General features: G+C 45.7%; 1 protein-coding gene across 4 annotated transcripts in view; it reads right to left on the minus strand.

Annotated features, from left to right (window-relative positions):
• Positions 1-21197, minus strand: part of CHM (CHM Rab escort protein) — a 232771-nt gene that overhangs the window by 173732 nt on the left and 37842 nt on the right. For all 4 annotated transcript variants that reach the window (XM_075940753.2, XM_075940752.2, XM_075940754.2 and 1 more), the window contains exon 2: positions 19113-19179. In XM_075940753.2, coding sequence (XP_075796868.2) covers positions 19113-19179 — 67 coding nt within the window. The remainder of the gene's footprint in view (positions 1-19112; positions 19180-21197) is intronic.

The raw sequence follows: 21197 nt of genomic DNA on the forward strand, positions 1-21197 counted from the left end.
GCATTGCCCACAATGTCAATGAGGGAACTAAAAATTTGGACACAATATGTTGTCAGAGGGAACAAGTGCGAACACACTTCAGCAACATTTCGGGGTGACTTTTCCACACCCAATCCAATATCTGAAAATGATTCAATCTACGTTAAGTGTAGCCACCAAGATTTATTTTGCCAAGGGAACTTGCCACCTTAGCTGTAAGTTTCCCTGAATACAGAACACAGTCTGGCTATCAGAACAAATAAGGGCAGCGGTCACAAAAATTGTACCAAAAAACCCTATATAAAATGGACAGACTGACTTTCCTAAACTTAAAATTAGTCTAATTTTATGCATCTGTGACGGGGTGTAGCTACCTCGCACTGAGGGGCAGGGAGTTGCTCTGGCCAAAAAGGCCCCACCCCCACAGCCCTGCTGGGCATGCACACAAGAGAGGCAGGGTATAAAAGCCTTGGGAGCCACTCATTTGGGGCTGACCACAAGTGGGAAAGAAGCTCAGGACCAAGCTCCAGAGTAGCCCCAAGCAGCAGCCCCAGCCACAGCATCAGCTGCAGTGACAGTCCTGCCCAGGGATGCCATCCGGGGGGGTGCGACTTCCCGAGAGCTGAGCAACGCACTGGCAATGGTAGGAAGTAGCCCAGGGTAGAGGGCTGTCCTCTGGGAGCTTAGCGTGTTTCACTAGGAATCCCCGCCGAGCAAGCAGCAGAATCTTCCACTGCCAACAGGGCCCAGGGGTGGGACACGGTGGTGCAGGAGGGCCCGGGTCCCCCTACCTCTCCATCCCACAACAGGCCTGCTCGCTAGCAGTTTGAGAGGCTTACCTTTGGACTAGGCCTCAGGATACACCCTGATAGTGTGTGCTTTGAACTAGGCCTTCAGACCACATATACTCTGATAGAGGGCAATTTGCCATGAACTGAGCCTACAAGCCATGTTTGCCCTGGAAATAGGGGGCAGGGACACAAACTTTAGGGACTTCTGGATACGCAACAGCATCCTTTTTTTAAAATACAGTTTCAGCAAGAGGAACTAGTAGTGTTAACATGCTGTAATAAAATGATAGGACATTCTATGAAAAATTAACAGCAGTGGTCTAATATTTCTCCTATCTTTGTCAGCAGGGTGCACCTTTGAGACATCTGAAACTAAGATAAACCTTCATCTTTTTATTGCCAGCACCATTTTTTTAAGCAAAAATCTCTATAATGGTCTCTTATGGCTCACCAAATAATTCTCATGGGAGTGTATTTCTTTAAGTATGCAATGCCAGTATTTAAAAAAAATCAATCACAATAGACTTGTCCTCTGATATCACTTTCCCAGACTAATGCCATATCACCTAAACTCAATATCTTTTCTAAAAGCACCAATGTGCTCCTTCCAGGATTTATAATAGATCTGTGTATGAGTTGAATTACGATACAGTAAAAACCTTACAAATGTTGTCCAGATACAGGTATGGACGTAATCTTGAGCTGTGACAAAGATAGCAAAGTCCCTGATAAAAACCCATGAAGAGTGAAACAAAAAACAGGACTATGTAGCACTTTAAAGACTAACAAGATGGTTTAATAGGTGATGAGCTTTCGTGGGCCAGACCCACTTCCTCAGATCAAACAGTGGAAGAAAATAGTCACAACCATATATACCAAAGGATACAATTAAAAAAAAAGAACACATATGAAAAGGACAAATCAAATTTCAGAACAGAAGGGGATGCGGGGGGGGGGGAGGTAAATGTATGTGAGCTAATGAAGAGTGAGACAGTCATATCAGATTGAGAGACCCATGTGTTATTTTGTAAAGCAATCTAATCAGTAAATTCACTGGAATTAGCATTGACTGATCAATACCAGAGGTCCAATCAGTGGAAAACACTATTCAATGACCTCCCGAGGTCTCTTCCAGCCCTAGGATTCTATGATTCTTAAGTTCTCAAGGACTAGAATCTTCCCCTTTTACAGCTGCTCTAGCAGGCTACAAAGATGGCTTAATAATGGGGAAGTTTGTACAGTATTGGAATAAGTTCAAATGCCTTCTGGATATGAACCTGAAATACTACAGATATGTTACCTGCTTGTTTCAATACATATTTTGTTGTTAAAACTTTATTTCTAGAACCAACTTCTATCTGATATTGAATGCCATTTGCTCACAGCTTCTGTTATGAAAGCTGGAGTTTTGGGTAAAACCTTCCAAGTACTCAAATTAAATTGTTGTCTAAGGCTAACTGAAAACTTATTTTCCAGACTTTCCAACTCCCGAATTCGAAGCTAAGATGCATCAGTAGAACAACCCAGATTATCTTCTGTAAATTCTAGGTGATCAAGCCTGACAAGACTCTGAACTTTCTCATCTGTTCAACCATGTATAGCAGGGACGGGGAACCTTTTTTGGGTCAGGGGCTGCTAACCCATAGAAAAATCACTCGGGGGCCACACACAAATGAGAAGCAAAGATAAAACAAAACAAAAAAATTGTGTGTGGGGGAGCTCCCCAATGCTGGGAGGAGCCCTGAGCACCAGATCCAGACAAGCTGAGGGCTGCATCTGGTCCCTGGGCCTGAGGTTCCCCTCCCCTGATGTATAACATGTTTTCTTGGTCTGCCAAATACCATCTTGTCTAGGATCTCTATGAACAGTTTAATAAATCTCAGACCAAAATCCTGAAAAGGTAAAAGTTTTCCTGCTGATCAGATTTACTGGGTCTCAATCAAAAGGTAACACCTAGCAGTATCAATCCAGGAGATGGGTCAAGTCAAGAAACTCAGAACCTATTCTAGGTTTTTATATGCAATATAAAAGCAGCAGAAGGCAACATCTTTGATAGAAGATTTCTCTGTTAGGCTGACTGCCTTTCTGAATGTCATACCATAACAATTGTGGTAAAACAAGTCAAAGCTGCTGATGTCTGAGAAGCTGCTAATGCTTCATGATTTCTCTTGAGAGCTGCCTGTATGTGTCTATCCTTCATTTGCGCTCTCAGAAAAAAAGTCTCCTTCCATCAGAATAGCTGCCTTTGCAAGGGAAGCTACTGCCACATTGATTTTAAGGAGTGATTACAAAATGACTTATTTCATGTATTACCTGTTAAAACTCTTGTGTTTATTAGTTCCCATTCTGCCATAGTTATATGCTCCAAAGCATAGTTAAAAAGAATGACAAGCTCTTTTCTTAGTTCCCAGGAGAAAAACATTAACCAGAACCATTTCATTTCTTTCAGTAAAATTCTTGCAATTTAGACTTAATTATCAAGATTAAAAGATATTTCAATTAAATCTTTTTGACTTAGAAAACCAATTTCTTAATTTTTCTTCGAGAGGAATCAGAAGACTGCAGTCCATCTCACACTATTATATATTTATTAGCTTCCTAACTTCATAAAGTGAAAGGGAAAGGAGGCAGAATAAGCATTAAAACATCATGAATGTGAAGAGAATATTATAAATCTTTATCCATTCCGATAAATTTAGATAAAGGGTGGAAAATGCAGAGAGACAGATTGCAGAAGCATACAGGAGCCAAGCAGACTTTGGAAGCTCATACGAAATAGGAATTTTAAGGAGAGAGGACACTAGCAACATCTGGAGAAATGTGAATGAAGATGAAGGCAGGAAGCAAAGAGAGGAGCAACAACATATGAAAAGATGACAGCACAAATTGTGGCACAGAGGAGTCTGATGTGTGATTATGATGAATTAAAAGGCATAGAAGGAGATGTGAGGATGAGGGGGTGGAACTTCATGCAGAAGACAATAAATGACCATGTGACACACCTTTTATCCTCAAAAAGGCAGGAAAGAATGTTAGGTGCAGTATGTTGGACATGTTGAAAAAGTAGAGGTGAAAATGCAGGAGTATAAAAAGAGGAATGTTACAGGTGAAAGAACGAGGGCATTAAGCAGGATTTTAAGCATTTGAAACAGAGCTGAAAAGTAGATTTCAGAAAGGTAACAAATAGAAGCAATAAGATTTGGCATAAGCTCAGAGCCTCAGAAGAAAAGAGTCCAGGAGCTCTTATGCATTGCAGTTGAAAAAGAAGGATAGCAGTGTTTGCAAAGGTATTGGAAAAAGAATGGAGAAAAATTCTTACTGGCAGGGGTTGGATTATACTTTCTTAAAACCCACTCATTTAAGAGTTGTAAGAAGCCCTTACGCCCATTTATAGAATAAAAGAGCTAAAATAGAACTCGTTACTCCCAAAACAGGAGCAAGTTATGATCTAAACTAACAGCATGCGCAAGGCACAGGTGAACAAGTTTTGCTGGCTATTGTTTTGTGCATCTATGAGAGACAGAGCAGAAAAACCAGAGAAGCCGAGAGAGAGAGCAACAGGAAACCCTTAAGCCAGAGAAGAATTTGTAGCATGACCTTGAAAAAAAAGTATAGACGATTTCTGGGTAGAGTACTACCTGAAAACAGGTTTGAGGTTTGAGCAAAGAAACTGTTTACTATCGTTAAAATCCTGCTGTGTTCAGGAAAACAGGACTCTGAATATTCTTTCTAAAGAAAAAGGATTACATCAAAATATCTGACTATTAGGGCTATCAAGTAATTAAAAATTCCCCACAATTAATTGCACTGTTAAACAACAACAGAATCTCTCTTAACCAGGACTCCCTGGTCCGGCAACATCCCTGGTCCAGCAGGACCACTTATGTCTCAGGACCAGAGAGTCCCAGTGGGTGGTTGGTGGCAGAGAGCCCTGAAGTGGGGCTACAGCCCAATAGCAGAGCTACCCTGTGGCAGGGAAACGGGAGCCCAACAGTAGGGCTGCCACCCAGTGGAAAGTGTGCAAGAGGTAAAGAACAGGAGGCAGCAGGGCTACAGCCCAGCAGTGAAACTGCCAGATGAAACTGGGAGGCTGCAGAGCCACCTGGCAGCACAACCAGAAGCCTGGCATCCCCGTTACCGCCAAGTGGCGCAGCTGTCCTAGAAGGGACAAGAAGGTAGCATGGGGCCGGGAGCCTGACCATGGAGTTGCCTGGCAGCAGGGACAGGAACCCAGGAGTGGGGCTATTGTCCGCTGGCACAAAAAACAGCCCAGGAGCCCCACTCCCACCTGTGGAACTGCCTAGTGAGGCTGGGAGGCAGCAGGGCTGCCAACCAAGGCAAAAGCCGAAGCGGGGCAATTGCCCAGCAGAGCAGCTGGACCCCAGCAGGGGGCTTCCCCAGGAGGCTTGGAGCTCAGCAGTGAGGCTGTGCATGCCAGTGGTGGGGCTGTCACGATGGGAGTCAGGAGCCCTACATGCGGAGGGGCCAGTGGCAAGGGGAAGCCGGCTGGAAGGGCCAGTGACAGGGGCCCAAAAATGACCTTCCCTGGTCTAGCAAAATTCCTCAGTCAGGTCTTGAGGCTGCCAGACCAAGAAGGTCCAACTTGTATTTAAATAACTTAAAAAATAACTAATAGCAACTTAGAGACTAACGTAATTTGTAGATGGTTTCATGAGCTTTCATGGGCAAAACCCACTTCTACAGATGAATGGGATGGAATAGTGGATGATTCTACATTCAAATATACTAATTTTAATTATAACAGAGACTACAAAGTGTACAGTGATCAGTTTACATTTATGTTTGATTACAAATATTTGCTCTAAAAATAAGAAATAGTATTTTAATTCACCTAATACAGGAACAGTAGAGCAACTCTAATGAAAGATTAAATTGTGAGTGTAGAATTATGCACAAAAATAATTGTATTAAAAACTAAAACAATGTAAAACTTTAACGTCTACAACCCCACTCAATCCTACTTGTTCAGCCACTGGCTCAGACAAACAAATTTGGTTACATTTTCAGGGGATAATGCTTCCTGCTTATTATTTACAATGTCATCTGAAAGGGACAACAGGCATTCACATGGAACTGATGTTGCTGGTGTTGCAAGATATTTAGGTGCCAGGTACACTAAATATTCATATGTCCCTTCATGCTTCAACCACTATTCCAGAGGACATGCATCCATGCTGACGACTGGTTCTGCTTCATAACCATCCAAAGGTCTTTTATTGGACCAACTTCTGTTGGTGAAAGAAACAAGCTTTTGAGCTTCACAGAACTTATTGTTTAGGCTAGGGATGTTAAATTTCGATTAATCAGCTAATCCAGTAGTCAATGGAAATTCCATCGACTACATGATTAGTCAATGGGGGGGGGGGGAGACACTCATTATCCCCACAGCCCCTTTCCCTTTTACATTTAGTAAGAGCCATCCTTAGGTCTCTTAATGTGTTTAAAAGGCAGTGGCGCAAAAGGGAATCCAGGGCGAGTGGGGACTGCTTCAGTCCCCGCTCACGCCATTTTCCCCACTGAGCCTCTGCCTCCCTGGCCCTGCCCCTGCCCTGCAAAGACAGTGCTGGGAGGAACCAGCTTTTAAGCTGGCTCCCCCAGCACCGGCTTCCCTCCTTCTTGCTGCCCTTGATACCGAGGCAGCAAGGGGGGGAGAAGCAACTAGTTGAGTAGTGACTTGACTACCCGATAAGCCTAAGCTTACTGGGTAGTCGACTAGTCGCTTATATACCTACTTTAGGCCAGGGATGGGGAACCTCTGACTGGCTCATGATTTGCCTTATTCCAACCCTCAAGGCTCGGGACTCACCCTCCTCTCAGGGACAGGAGGTGGAGCTGGCACTCTAGCCATTTGGGGGTCGCCCTGCAGGACGAACCAACACAAGACATGGGTAAGATTCAGTCCCCAAACTCTGCCTGGCAGGAGGAGGAAATGGCTGTGCATGCTGCAGGGAAAATGCTGCCTGCAGGCACTATCACCCCTGTTGCTCCCATTTGCCAAAATCCTGGCCAATGGGAAGGGGGGGTGAGGCAGTGCCCAATTTCCCTGCAGTGTGCAGAGCCTCATGGCACCATCTGCATTCCTCCAATCTCTCGGGAGCTGTGCCAGGTAAGTGTCACCATCCTCTGCCCCATCCCACCTAGACCCCCACACCAGGGGTGGACAAAAGTCTCTCAGCGGGCCGGATCCAGCCCGCCTAGAGCTTTGATCCAGCCCACAAGGCAACTCTAGGCCCCACCCCCTAGCACATTGCCTCAGAGCGGGAGAAGGGCATAAGTCCTCCTAACTGCTTCTATTTAAAAGGGGCTCTGTCTTGCTAGCAGCGGTGGGAAAGGCACAAGCCCTTTAAATGGAAATAGTTGAAAAGGCTCTGGCTCCGTGGCAACGTGCTAGAAGTGCGAGGAGCTGAGAGAGCCCTTTTAAGTGCTTCTATTTAAAGGGCTGGCACCTTCCCTGCGCCTGTCAGGCAAAGCATTGCCTAGCAACCGCGGGCAACATGAGAGCCTTTTAAATAGAAACAGCTGAAAGGGCATACAGCTCCCCAGGCCTCTAGCGCATTGCCAGAAACAAGCAATCCCTTTCAACTATTTTCTATTTAAAGTTTCTATTTAAAGAGCTAGTTTTTATTTAAAGGGCTCTCGAATTCCCCACGGCTGCTACGCAACACTGCCTGACAGGTATGGGGAACGCATCAGCCCTTTAAATAGAAACTCTTAACGTGTTTCTCAGCAGTCCCCTCCTGTACACTGAAACCCTCAGTTTTGGCCCCAACCAACCCTAGCCCCGGACCTACACCTAGGCTCTGGGAGTAAGTGAATGTCTTTTTTCTCCTACTTCTCACTTAGGAGCCACATTTGTGAGGGTTGTTGGCTTTTTCCCCTCTTCACTTGGTCAGTGAATGATTTTTCTGTCGGTCAGTGGCTCCTGGCCCAAAAAAGGTTTCCCACCCTGGTTTAGGCAAAGGTAGTGAAGAGAGCTCTTTCAGTGCTCTGTAAAAAAAGAGAAGCTCTCCAAAAAGAATTTAAAGGAACTAATATGCCTAGAGACACCAGAAAAGAAAAAGGAGTATTTGAGATGACTCTCACAATCCCTTTACAAAAGCAGAACATTTTGGTATCGTCCTTTATGTACCCTTGACTGACAGTTTTAACAGAAAAGTCTCAACAGAAAGAGAAGCAAAATCTTATCTGCACTCTGTGTGAAGTGGTACAAACACATATAAAACACACCTAAGTTTTGGAGAAGCCTTTCTGGGAAAGGCAAGGGAGGAATTTAAATTAGAACTTCATCTCTGAAACTTAACAGAAACAATCTGATTTTTCAAAAATTTTCCCCACAAGATTTCTCTCTCTACCATCCATCCCAACGGGCTCTGAAATTTAACTTAAAATACGCAGAGGCACAATGAAAATAAAACACAGCGAATGCAAAGAAAAAAGTTACAAGTGCATGAACAATTAATGTGCATGAACAGCTAATCAACTTTTAGTCTTCATATACCTCCCTTTAGTAATGTCAAGTTTAAACTAAGTGGCAATTTCATTTTGAATTGCTAATTACTTTTCTAAATCTCTCAACATTTATCCTTGAAATTTCACATGTCAACAGCTCATTAATATTTACAATAAACATAGCTCTCTGAAAAGAACCACAGATTTTACATTTACCAAGGCAGATAGCTGGCACACAGAAATAGGGCTCCTTCAATTACACTTTGGCAGAAGCTAACTTTAGTTTAAAATCTGTCTACAGGAATTTATAGCAACACTGCAATGATGTGACTATTTTGAATAAGATTAGCTGCTGTTGATGGTGATGCTTGGACACTGTTTATAAATCAACAACAGAGGCAAGTACTTAAGATCTTATAATGGACCACTGCAATACCATCTAACACTATCACCAATGCGGTAAAGTATGATCAATAAAAAAAATGGCAGGAGATTAAAGGTGGTGCAATGATCAACACATAATAATCAATGCAAGCAATACACACAAAATATTTCAATAATGTTACTTACACCTGTTCTGTAGTTTGTGTGTAACTCAGGGATCAGCAACCTTTCTGAAGAGCCATGCCAAGATTTAACCCTCCTGCCCTGGACCATGCCGCTCTCCCTAACCCTAAGCTCTCTCCACTGCATGCCCCATGGACCACCTGGATCAATACAAACCTTTCTGTTGACTACCAGTTGCTAATGAAAACTCACCATTGATTACATAATTACGCCCAAGCCATTTTGCTAGTGCTGCAGCTGGGGAAAATGGGTTAATTTAAATTATTAAACAGATTAAGCGTTTTAATTTTCTCATGTTAGTTTATCAAACTTAGAATCATAGAATCGTGGGGCTGGAAGAGATCTCAGGACGTCATCAAGTCCAGCCCCCTGCCCAATGCACGACTGATCCCAACTAAATCAACCCAGCCAGGGCTTTGTCAAACTGAGACTTCAAAACCTCTAGGGATGGAGATTCCACCACCTCACTAGGTAACCCATTCCAGTGCTTTACCACCCTCCTAGTGAAATCGTTTTTCCTAATATCCAACCTAGACCTCCCCAATTGTAACTTGAGACCATTGCTCCTTGTTTTGCCATCCGTCACTACTGAGAACAGCCTCTCTCCATCCTCCTTGGAACCTTCCCTTCAGGAAAAGTGAAGGCTGCTATCAACTGCCCCCTTACTCTTCTCTTCTGAAAACTAAATAAGCCCAAATCCCTCAGTCTCTCCTCATAGGTCATGTGCTCCAGCCCCCTAATCATTTTGGCTACCCTCCACTGGACCCTCTCCAATGCATCCACATCCTTTTTATATTGGGGCTGGATGCAATACTCCAGAAGTGGCCTCATCAGAGCCAAATAAAGAGGAATAATCACTTCTCTAGATCTGCCGGCAATGCTCCTCCTAAAGCAACCTAATTTTCCATTCACCTTCTTGGCTACAAGGCGCACAGTTTATTCATATCCAGCTTCTCATTCACTGTTATCTCCAGGTCCTTTTCTGTCGAACTGCTACCTAGCCCGTCAGTCAGCAGCCTGTGAAAATGCTTGGGATTCTTCCGTCCCAAGTGAAGGATTCTACACTTAACCTTGTTGAACCTCATCAGATTTCTTTTGACCCAATACTCCAATTTGTCTAGGTCACTCTGGACCCTATCCCTGCCCTCCAACATATCTACCTCTCCCCCTAGTTTAGTGTTATTCGCAAACTTGCTGAGGAAGCAATCCATCCCCTCATCCAGGTCATTAATAAAAATGTTGAACAAAACTGGCCCTATAACTGATCCTTCAGGCACCCTGCTAAAAGCCGACCACCAACCTGACATCAAGCCATTCATCACCACCCTTTGTCCAGGAGGCATACCTGGGTGGTTGACAAATACCTTTGATGTCGACCCCCGCACGTCCGACTATCGCGCTGAGCTGACAAACAGCTGATCAGCTGTTTGTCGGCTCAGCGCAGCAGCCATGTAAATTTAAATGAAGCGGCGATTATTTAAATCGCCGCTTCATTTTACTATGTCTGGTAGCCTAATCTACATGCCTCTGGTGACAGAGGCATGTAGTCTAGATGTACCCTAGGTTACCTCCCTCATGCGGTAAGGGCCCCACAACCTCTCTTTTATTGCTAACATGCCTGTCAATATCTTTCTTGTTATCCTTCACATCCCTTGCTAGCTGCAATTCTAATTGTGCTTTCGCCTTCCTGTTAACTCCCCTGCATTCTCAATCAATATATTTATATTCCTCCCTAGTCATCCAAGTTTCCACTTCTTGTAAGCTTCCTTTTTATGTTTAAGCTCACCAAGGATGTCCCCGGTAAGCCAATCTGGTCGCCTACCATATTTGCTTTTCTTACTGTGCATCGGGATGGTTTCTTCCTGTGCCTTTAATAAGGCTTCTTTAAAATACTGCCAGCTCTCCTGGACTCCTTTCCCCTTCACGTTAGCATCCCAGAGAATTCTGCTCATCAGTTCTCTGAGGGAGTCAAAGTCTGCTTTTCTGAAGTCCAGGGTGTGTATTTTGTTGCTCTCCTTTCTTCCTGGCAGTATTCTGCCAGTCGACGCATACGAGAATGGCTCCTCACACGCAGTCCAGCTCCCACTAGTTCCTCAAATCCACCTCAGAATCTGAAAGATGTAAGAAAGATTCTGAAGCGGGAGGAGGGCAGGTTGTGGAGCACCCACGGGGATAAACATCTCAAAGAACAACAGTTACTTCATCAAGGTGAGTAACTTCACTTTCTTCTTTGAGTGATGTCCCTGTGGGTGCTCCACTGTACGTGAGTGAGTTGCAGTACCATGAGATGACAGGAACTCTGAGCCCCGCCTTCCTATCTGGTCATTGCCGAGAGTACTGCTGACACCAAGGAGGTATCTGCAAGCCATCAGCGTTGGATTGCATAGTGCTTTACAAATATGTTGTGAGATGACCAAGTGGCTGCTCTGCAAATGTCTCTGAAGGGGACACCCTTGAGAAAAGCTGTTGATATTGCCACTGCTCTTGTGGAGTGAGCTCTGGGTTACAGTAGGAATGGTATGCGATATGCAGAATAGCACTTGACTATGCATGAAGTTATGATTTTTGCTACTCGTTTTGATAGTGGTTCGCCTTTGGACCACTCAGCAAGAGAGACTATTAGGCGGTCAGTCTTTCTGAATGGTTTGGTCCTTTCTAGATTAAAAAGCAAGCACCCTACAAACATACGTGATGCCTCGCGTAGTGAGATATGTGGTTTAGGATAAAAAGAGGGTAGGATAATTGGCTCATTCACAAAGAATTCAGAGCAGATATTGGGAATGAAGTGGTGTCTCAAAACTACTCCATCTTTATTGAAGATTGTATATGGGAGCACTGCCATCAGAGCTGATATCTCACTGACCCTATGGGCCGATGTGATGGCAAGAAGAAAGACCACTTTCATAGTCATTATTTGCAAGGGAACAGTAGCCAATGGTTCAAACAGTGGTGCAGTTAGAGACCCAAGTCCTATATCCAGGTTCCAGGGTAGAAGTACAGGTCTTCGAGAAGGGTTCAGATTCATAAGGCCTTTGATGAACCTCTTGATAATGGGATGGGCAAACAGTGAAGTGCCATCAATGGCTTGTCTGAAGGCAGCGATCACCGCAAGATGCACTTTCAGGGAAGCTAAGGCCAACCCTATCTGTTTCAGGTGTAGAATATAGTCAAAGACGACGTGGAGAGGAATTATGTGAGGCTCCATATGATGTACAGAAAACCAGGAGGCAAACCTACATCATTTGGAAAGGTAAGTGGTTCGAGTATTCTGCCTTCTACTGTGAATCAGAATCACTTTGACTTGTGTCGAACAGAGATCTTTGGATGCATTGAGCCAACAGGAGCCATGCCATGAGTTGTAGGGTGTGTATTTGGGGATGAAGCAGGGATTCCAGGTTCTGAGTCAGGAGGTCCGGAAGAATTGGGAGGGGGTAAGGAGTGCATGGTGACATTTGCTGGAGGAAAGGGAACCACTCCTACTCTGGAGTAGTAATAACGGCACTTCTTGTTGTGGCAGGTGACAAAGAGGTCTATGAGGGAAATTCCCCAACATTGGAACAGAAGATGAAGGACCCCCGTTGTGGAGCTCCCACTCGTGATCTGGTGTGAAGCGTCTGCTCAGGCAAACTGCAGCAACATTGATGACGCCAGGTAAGTAAGATGCCACAAGTGTAATGTTGCTCCAAATGCACCAGTTCCAGAGTTGGATAGCTTCTGCACATAGGGAGCGAGATTGTGCTCCAACCTGATAACTGATGTAATACATCGTCACAATATTGTCTCTGAGAATTTTGACTGTAATGTTGCGAGTGTATCTGTGGAAGTGTTTGCAAACATTGAAGACTGCTCTGAGTTCCAAAAGGTTTATATGGAGTAATGTCTCCCGAGACGACCACCGACCTTGGACCCACATAGTGTTCGTGTGCACTCTTCAACGTAGGAAGGAGGCATCTGGAGTGATATGGCATGTAGGTTGTTGTTAATGAAAGGGAACACTGGACAGGAGATTTTTCTGGTCTATCCACCACTTGAGGGAATCTAGAACTCAGGTCGGAGGTGTCATTAATCTGTGAACATCGGGCTTCGTGCAGTTGTAAATGGAAGCTAGACAATGCTGTAGTCTGTGGAAATATAATCTCGCATGGCGGACTACATATGTTATAGCTGCCATGTGGCCCATCAGTTTTAGACAAATAATTACCTGTATGGTAGGACTGTACAGTAGAACGTTTACCAAGCTCTGAATAGCTTGGAATCTGTGAAGGGGCAAATAAGCCCTTGCCATGGTGGCATTGAGTCAGGCTCCCATAAATTAAAAGTCCTGAGTAGGTGGAGTGTTGACTTCTGTTCACTGACCAGTAATCCAAGGAGGTCAAAAGTTTGTCTGGTGGTATTTACCTTAACAGATGTCTCAGTTGATGAACGGCCCTTTAGCAGACAGTCATCGAAATAAGGAAAAATTATAATCCCTTTTCAATGTAGCTGGATGGTAATGGAGGCCCATAATTGGTAAAAGGGGCTTCAATGGTAAAACATGTGGGTGGTATCGTGGTTCTGATTGGTGTGTGTGACTGTTTGCATGTCCTCATCCAAGAAGTCAAACCTGCTGCTTGTTGGCAGGTTGAGGCTGCGTGCGGTTATTTTGACTGCGGCGTCTCTGAGGCCTTTGTCGCATGTGGGATTGATCAAAGGTACATTGCTGATGTTGCCAGTGTTGCCTGTTATAACCATACCCTCTGGTAAGTGGTATATAACATCTCCTCCTGTACCGGGGGGAGCTGTACATCCCCAGGGTGCATAAGGTGGTTCGTGAGTCCTTACTGAAATGAAGCATAGTGTCTGTCTTCTCGGCAAATAGTTTGGTCTTGTCAAATGGCAAGTCCTCCATTGTTTTATAGGTCTCTAGGGACCCCTGCCATTTGAAGGTAAGAGGCCTGTCTCATTACCACCACCATGGCAGTTGACCGAGCAGCCATATCCGCTATGTCCATCGCTATTTGTAACCCTGCTCTGGCAGAGACATACCCCTCTTGTACCACCGATTTCAAAATGGGCCTTTTTGAGTCAGGGAGGTGATCCATGAGTGATGTTAATTTGGTGTAGTTATCAAAGTTGTGATTTGATAAATGCACAGCGTAATTGGCTATTCTAAGCAGGAGTGTTGCCGATGTATATACTTTCCTGCCAAATAAATCTAGCCTTTTGCTGTCCGTCGGCTGTGGGAATTTGGTATTGCGATGTTTTCAATCTCTCCTGTGCAGCATCAACCACCAGTAAGCTGGGTTGGAGGTGAGTGAATAAAAATTCCATCCCTTTAGGTGGCACAAAATATTTCTTGTATACTTTTTTAATAGTGGGCGGAGCAGATGCTGGAGCTTGCCATGTCTCGTCCGCTGCTCTGAGTATAGCCTCGTCTAACAGAATGGCTTTGGGCCGGCTGGAGGTTCTTAAGCAGACGGTGTTGTTTGTCCTGTATTTCTGCCGGCTGTACTTGCTGGCTCACCGCCACCCTCTTGAACAATTCTTGAAATTGTTTGAGGTCATCAGGAGGGGAGACGTTTCCCGGAGTAATGGCCTCATCAGGTGAAGAGGAGGATTGAACCATTGGAGAGACATTGGGTGGCTGTGCTTCTGTGTCGGAAACTTGCCCCTCCTCCGGTTCTGACTGTTGAAGCGTAGGTGACAGAGTGCTGTACTTGGGGGTGGGGAGAGGAAGGGAAGAGATGGTGGGACAGGCAAATGCCTAGAGGATGTGCATTCGCATAGAGATCATCCCCTGGACCGAGACCTATAGTGGTAGGAATAGTGATGAGGTGAATAGTGGCAGTAATAGTTGTGATGGTAATATGGCCTGTCACGAGGTGACCATCTCTCGGGATATGGACATCTACAGTCTTCCCAATGCATTGCCCACTGTGATCATGGTGAAAAGGAGCAGGTGTATGACATTCTGGAAGAAGGCAATGGGGAGACAGAAAAACCCTGGTGGGAGTAGTGGGCATGATCTCAGTACCCTGAGAAAGGGGATGGTAGTTTCCGGTGCAGAGAGTGGGGAGAGATGAGCTGTTCCATGGGGTGAGATGTCAGTGTCAGCAATCTCGGTGTCGGCGGTGAAGGTGCCAGTGCCGGAGAGAAAGTAGGCAAAGGAGAATACGGTGTAGAACTCTGATGCCGAAGTGTTTTCGATGCCGACATCCTTGGTGCGGTATTGTCTGCGTGCCATTCTGGTGCCGGCGACACCTGTGATGTTGACAGTGCCGACGGTGACTGCAGCCTGGATGTGACCACTGGTGCTGAAGGTTTGGTTGAGGAAGCTGCTGGTGCCGAGTTTGCTCTCAGTTCCGCCAGCGCACGTGGCTTCGGCACTGTAGTCACCGACTTTTTTGTTCTGGAGGCTAAGACTGCCCTAGAGTAGGTAGCAGCAGTGCCAGGCGTGTCCCCAATGCTCAATCTGCTCTGTGAAGTAGCAGGCAGAGATCTCATAGGCGACGCCTTGATTTTCTTGGGCGCAACAGCAGTAGGAGATGAGGCTCTTCATTTTTGAGTCGGCTGGTCTGAGGAGGCTGTAGAGACTGATCCAGTCCACTGAAGAGCCTTATCAAAGAGGATCATTCACAGCCTCATCTCTCTATCTTGGCGGGCCCTCGCAGTTAGCTTGCTGCAATGAGGGCACTTCTGTGGTACGAGTGACCCTCACTGAGGCAACAAATACAGGCTGAGTGTCCGTCAGAGGCGGTCATGGCTTCGCAGCATGTGTCGCACTTTTTAAATCCCGGGGAGTTGGGCATTTTAATGTTCTTTGGGTTTTCTGTTTTTGTTTTGTTTTGTTTTTTAAACGCAAGGTTCTCTAACAGTCCTGAAAGAACAAAGGTATCTACATATATATCTTATATAACTATCTACACACACAAAAAAGTTTTCTTTAGGTTTTTTTTAAAACAAACAATAACGCAAAGGTATTAACAACGTAATTATTGAACTATTACGCTATGAACTATTAACAATTTAGAACACTCTCACGATGAGGAAAATGTGAGGAGACCGGTTCACTGTGTCTGCAGTCTGAGGTAGTTGAGAGGAACTGGCAGGAGCCGGACCGCACAAGTGCAAAAGTGTGCGAACGCTGTGAAGCGCCGTCCGCGCATGCTCAGTCCAGCAGAATTCTGCTATGGAAAAGTTTCCGATCTGTGGCACCGGGACAAGCCCAGCACCTACAGCAGAGCACCCACGGGGACATCACTCGAAGAAGAACAAGTTATCCCCAACATTCTCCAAAAACTTCCTGAATTGTCTGTGTACTGCTGTATTGGCCTCCCAACCAAATTCAGGGTGATTAAAATGCTCCATGAGAACCAGGGCCTGTGATCTGGAAGCTTTTCTTAGTTGTCTGAAGAAAACCTTGTCTACCTCATCCACCTGATGTGGTGGTCTATAGTAGACACTAGCCACAACATCACCCCTGTTGCTTCTACCGGTTTTTGGTGTCAGTGCCATCGTCGGCACCTGTACTGTACCAATGGTGCCGGAGTAGTCATCGGTACCAAAGAGGTTACCGGTACAGCTTTAGGGCACTGTTTGGAGCCTTTTTGGTCAGAAGCGGCAATGGATGGTGGTGCCATGATGCTTGAGGTGCCAGAGGCGTCAAAAGTGCTGACACGAGACTTCTGTGCCAATTGTCTAGAGAGGGACCCCGGTCTCCCGATGAGGCACTGAGAAACTTCTCCTCTTCAGTACCTTTTTGCCCTGAGAAGAACCTAGAGGTGATCACACCTTCCTAGGTTGTATTTCTGGGTCCGAGGCAGGGTATAAACTCTTCTCCATTGAAATCTGCTTTAATTTTGCGAGCCCTGTCCCTAAGTTTGGCGTAGCGAGAGCAATTCTGAATTGAATGCTGTTCTCCCAAATAACTGATTCACTGTGAGCATCAATCAGAAACGGGCATTGCATTTCTGCAGGAGGCACAGAGTTTAAAGCCTGGAGAACCCAGCATGATATAAAGAAAGAAAGTTTTTAACTACTAACAACTAGATAACACTTATAATAACAAGAACTAAGAAACCATTTCAGAATCATCAAAAAAACAGGGAACTGCAGGGCTCCATCTTAGGCCAAGGGCAGTTGAGAAGGAACTGGAGGGTATGGGCCGCGCATACTAGCACACACGTATTGGCTGGTGCCGTGCATGCGTGGCCCCAACAAGGACTGCTTCAAAATCTCCAATCCAGGTGTCAGGATGGCACCAAGACTCAGCATGGAGCATCAATAGGAGCCTCTCAAAGAACTGTAAAGCAATAACAGAAGGCAGGAAAACAGGCACTAGGTCAAGACCAACCAAGGGAAAGTAAGTGGAGAATTATTTAAAAAAAAAAAAAAAAGTAGATGAATGGCCAAAAAAAAAAAAAAAAAAAAAAAAAAAAGCGCAATTTGCAAAGTCTTCAGACCACACAATTATCTGATAAGCCTAGGCTTTCTGGTTAATCTGATCGACTTACATGCATTTCCCCCCATTCCCTTGCTGCTTCTATCAGGCAATGGGAGCCAGTGCCCGTGAGGAGCTAGCTTTAAGCAGGCTCCCCACAAGCACCAGATCTGCCTACCTCTACTCCCGCACCCACACTGCTGCCTCTGATAGGGAGACAGTGGCAAGGAAAGTGACGGGGCAGGCTGGATCCAATACGCATGGGGAGTCAGCTTTCAAGCAGACTCTCCATGCATGCTGCTCTGCCGATCTCTCTCTCTGTGGGGAGGAGGGGGGCAGGCAGGTTCCCCCCAGCACCGGCTCCACAGTGCCACCTTTCTCTCCTCCCCCCCCCCCCCCACACACACACACTGCTGCCTCTCAGAAATCCTGCCAGAAATGCTGCTTCCTCTATCAGAAATGCTATCAGAGGTAGAAGCGCAAGGGTACAGGGCAGCGAAGCAGTCTCCCTCCATGGGAAGCTCTGACCCTCTGCCGATAGGGGCTGCTGCCGTCCCACACTGCTGTGTCTGATTCAGAGTCAACAGCGCGGGATGGCAGGTAGCTGGTCTGTGCAGGGAGCTAGATTTTTAAACTGGTTCCCCTCAGAGCCTAGCCTCCTGCCTGCCACCCCACACTGATGACTCTGATAGAGAAGCAGCAGCATGGGCTGGCAGGGGGCTCCCCGGGAGTGGGGCAAGGAGCGCACTGGTTGCCGGCCCACATCCTGGGGCACTATCCAATAGTTGTGTAACCGCTAAGAATTCATGCAGTTTCACGACTATTCAATTACATAATATCTAACATCCCTACTTTAGGGTAGTCTGGGTAAGGATAGTCACCTAAAAACATGACCTGATGTTTCACAGGGGCTGGGCACTCAACTCTCATTAAAGTCAACAAGAGCAATCTGTTGTTTGGACCTCTGAAAACCAAGTCACTTTGGGTATGTCTACACTACTTGGCTCCGTCGACGGAGCCATGTAGATGAGCTTTGTAGACATAGCAAAATGAAGCGGCTATTTAAATAATTGCTGCTTCATTTACATCAAAATGGCTGCCGTGCTGTGCCAATCAGCTGTTTGCCGGCTCAGCACGGTAGTCTGGACACTCGGCGGTCGACATCAAAAGCCTTTGATGTTGACCCCCAAGCATCCAGACTACTGCACTGAGCCGACAAACAGCTGATTGGCACAGCGCAGCAGCCATTTTGATATAAATGAAGCAGCAATTATTTAAATCACTGCTTCATTTTGCTATGTCTACAAAGCTCATTTTCATGGCTCCGTTGACGGAGCCATGTAGTGTAGACATACCCTTTAAAGCCTGGTATATGCTAGGAAATTAGGTCAGTTTAACTATGTCATTCAGGGATAAGAAAGATTCACACTACTGTGTGATGCAGTTAAACTGATTAATCTCCTGTAATGCCTAGGTCAACAGGATAATTGTCCCAGCAACCTAGATGGATTACCTATGTCAATTGGAGGATCCCTTCCACTGGCATAGGTAGCATGTTCACTGAAGGACTACAGCAATGCAACCGAGAGAATGTCAGTGTAGCAGTTTGTGTGTACAAGCCCTTCGGGTCTTAATTTAGGCACATACATTTGTACTCAGTTCAACAACTTCAACTGAATCTACAAATTATTTCCCCCCCCTTACGATATGTAGCTGAGTGATGGTGCACTTTTAAAGCCCCCCGCCTCCAAAAAAGACAACCTGATTTGCAAGAGTAACTTTAGCTACATATTTTAGAATCATAGAGTCAGTTCAAGTTAGACATTTTTTAAATCAATTTCCGAACACTTAAATGATCAATGAAGTATATCACTGGAGTAACTTACGAGTCAACATGCAGAACCCTCTGGCCACTTCTTGAACATGCAGCTGCAATGATAGATTCAGGCAAACCTATAAAATAATGTTTATTCACAGTTAATAAACTATGCATATTAAATAGAATAAGAGTATTACTATGTCAGTACCATAAAATGGAGCAAAAAAGTAGCCATTATAACCACAGGCGCCAACTTCGAAGGTGCTCTGGGGCTGGCTCACCCATGGGAAAAAATTATGAGTGCAGAAGCCCCCGGCCAGAACCTCCTATGCCTCCCTGTCATTAGGCCCCTCCAATCAGCATCTCCACCCTTCTTCTCAGCACCCACCACAGATCAGATGTTTTGCAGCATCAGAGGGTGCTGGGAGAAGAGCAAGCGTTCAGGATGCTCAACGGTGGGAGTGGGGGCTTGGGGGGGGAGGGGGAGGCCTGGAAGGAGTCAGAGGCACAAATTAAGAAACTTGTCATCTATGAATTATAAATTTCATACATTTGTGTTAAAAAAAAAAATCAAACAAAATTTCTATGTCAGAGTTTTTTAATATTATCCTAAGAAACTTGAAGAACACAGCCACAATTTATTTTTACATTACAAAGTATTTTGGTTTTGAAAATATTAGCATCTGTTCATAGAATCTTGTCACTAACTGCTCTCCTAGAGGACTTGAAATCAGCATTGCTGATGCAAAAGCTTCAGGCACTATATGGTGAAGCTCACAGTTATCCGCCTCACCAATACAAACCCTGTGTTATTTGAAAATATAGTTGTTTTCACTATATTTCAGCCCAGGAACCAAACTTGATCAATGGTAATAGCATTCCAAGTACTCTGACTACATGAGAACCCACTCATGACAGACTAGGTAGAAGTTTAAAATGAGACTATCCAAGTTTTCTAGACTAGGGATGTAAAAGGTTAACCAGTAAGCCTCACCCTTAACAGGGGAGACTTACTGGTTCCAGTTAATTGGTAAGGACTAGAGCTACCCATTGGGGCAGCCCTTGTCCATGGTGGGCCTGGCTGCAGGCTATACACTGGCTCCCTGGGAGCCTACTACAGAGCCCACAGTGAAGCCTTCAAAGGACTGGGGTTTGGCAGCCCTTGCCAGACCTGCTCCTGGGGAGGCTTCGCGGTGGGCTCAGCAGTATAAAGCTTAAATAAGAATCAATCACGATCAACTGGTCAATTCTGGAGCCTCATTCAGGCCATTTCAATTGAAGTCCCGCAGCACAGCAAGGCTCAGACAGGCTGCCTATATGGCATGGCTCCATGCCACTCCCAGAAGCAGCTGGCTGCCAGCATTTTTCTGCACACCTCCACACACTGTCCCTGCCTCCCCACGGAAGAAGTGTTTCTCTCTCACGAGTGATCATATACAGTCCTGATACAGCATTTAACATTTTCCGACCTATATGTAGTTTCATAAACCCATCTTTTGTAGCAGCTATTCCAGGGTGTTGTCCTTAAGTATCTAAGCTGTGACTCCACTTCTTGCTATGCGCTAGTAGTGACAGAAGAGAAGGCCTCTATAAAGCTTCACACTTTTGCTTCAAGAAACAAGGGCTGGCACAAGGGTCAGCAACCTATGGCACGCATACCTTAAGTGGCATGCAAGCCAATTCTGAGTGGCATGCCTGGTGGGAGCGCAGCACCAATCCACCCACCCATCTCCCGGCAGCAGCTGGAGCTTTGCAGTTGCTGCACAATTGGAGGCTAGAGAACCAGTTCCTGCTTCCTACTTGAAGGGCAGGCGGGTGGGTGGGTAGGCCACGGGAAGAGACATGTGGGCATGTAGGGGTCTGGTCAGCCCAACAAGCAGAGCAGACAGTGTGTCCCTGCACTGACCTCCATGATCCTGGGGCTGCCCTGACCAGCCTGGGCATGGAGCTCCCAGGAGCTAAGGGGTTAAAACCCTTCCTACATGCTCTGTTCCCTGCTCCGGGAGGGGACAGGGACAGGGACGGAGGTGCTCTGCAGATCTGGGGCTAGGCGGCCGGTCACAAGCTGTTGCTGCCTCCATGGTGCACTGGGGTCTGGGCTGCGCCATGCTGCTCCCCACAAGGTGTGTTTCAGGGCAGGGAGTCCCTTCCC

Source organism: Pelodiscus sinensis, chromosome 13 (assembly GCF_052426305.1).
Source record: "Pelodiscus sinensis isolate ZL-2025 chromosome 13, ASM5242630v1, whole genome shotgun sequence".
Taxonomy (NCBI): domain Eukaryota; kingdom Metazoa; phylum Chordata; order Testudines; family Trionychidae; genus Pelodiscus; species Pelodiscus sinensis.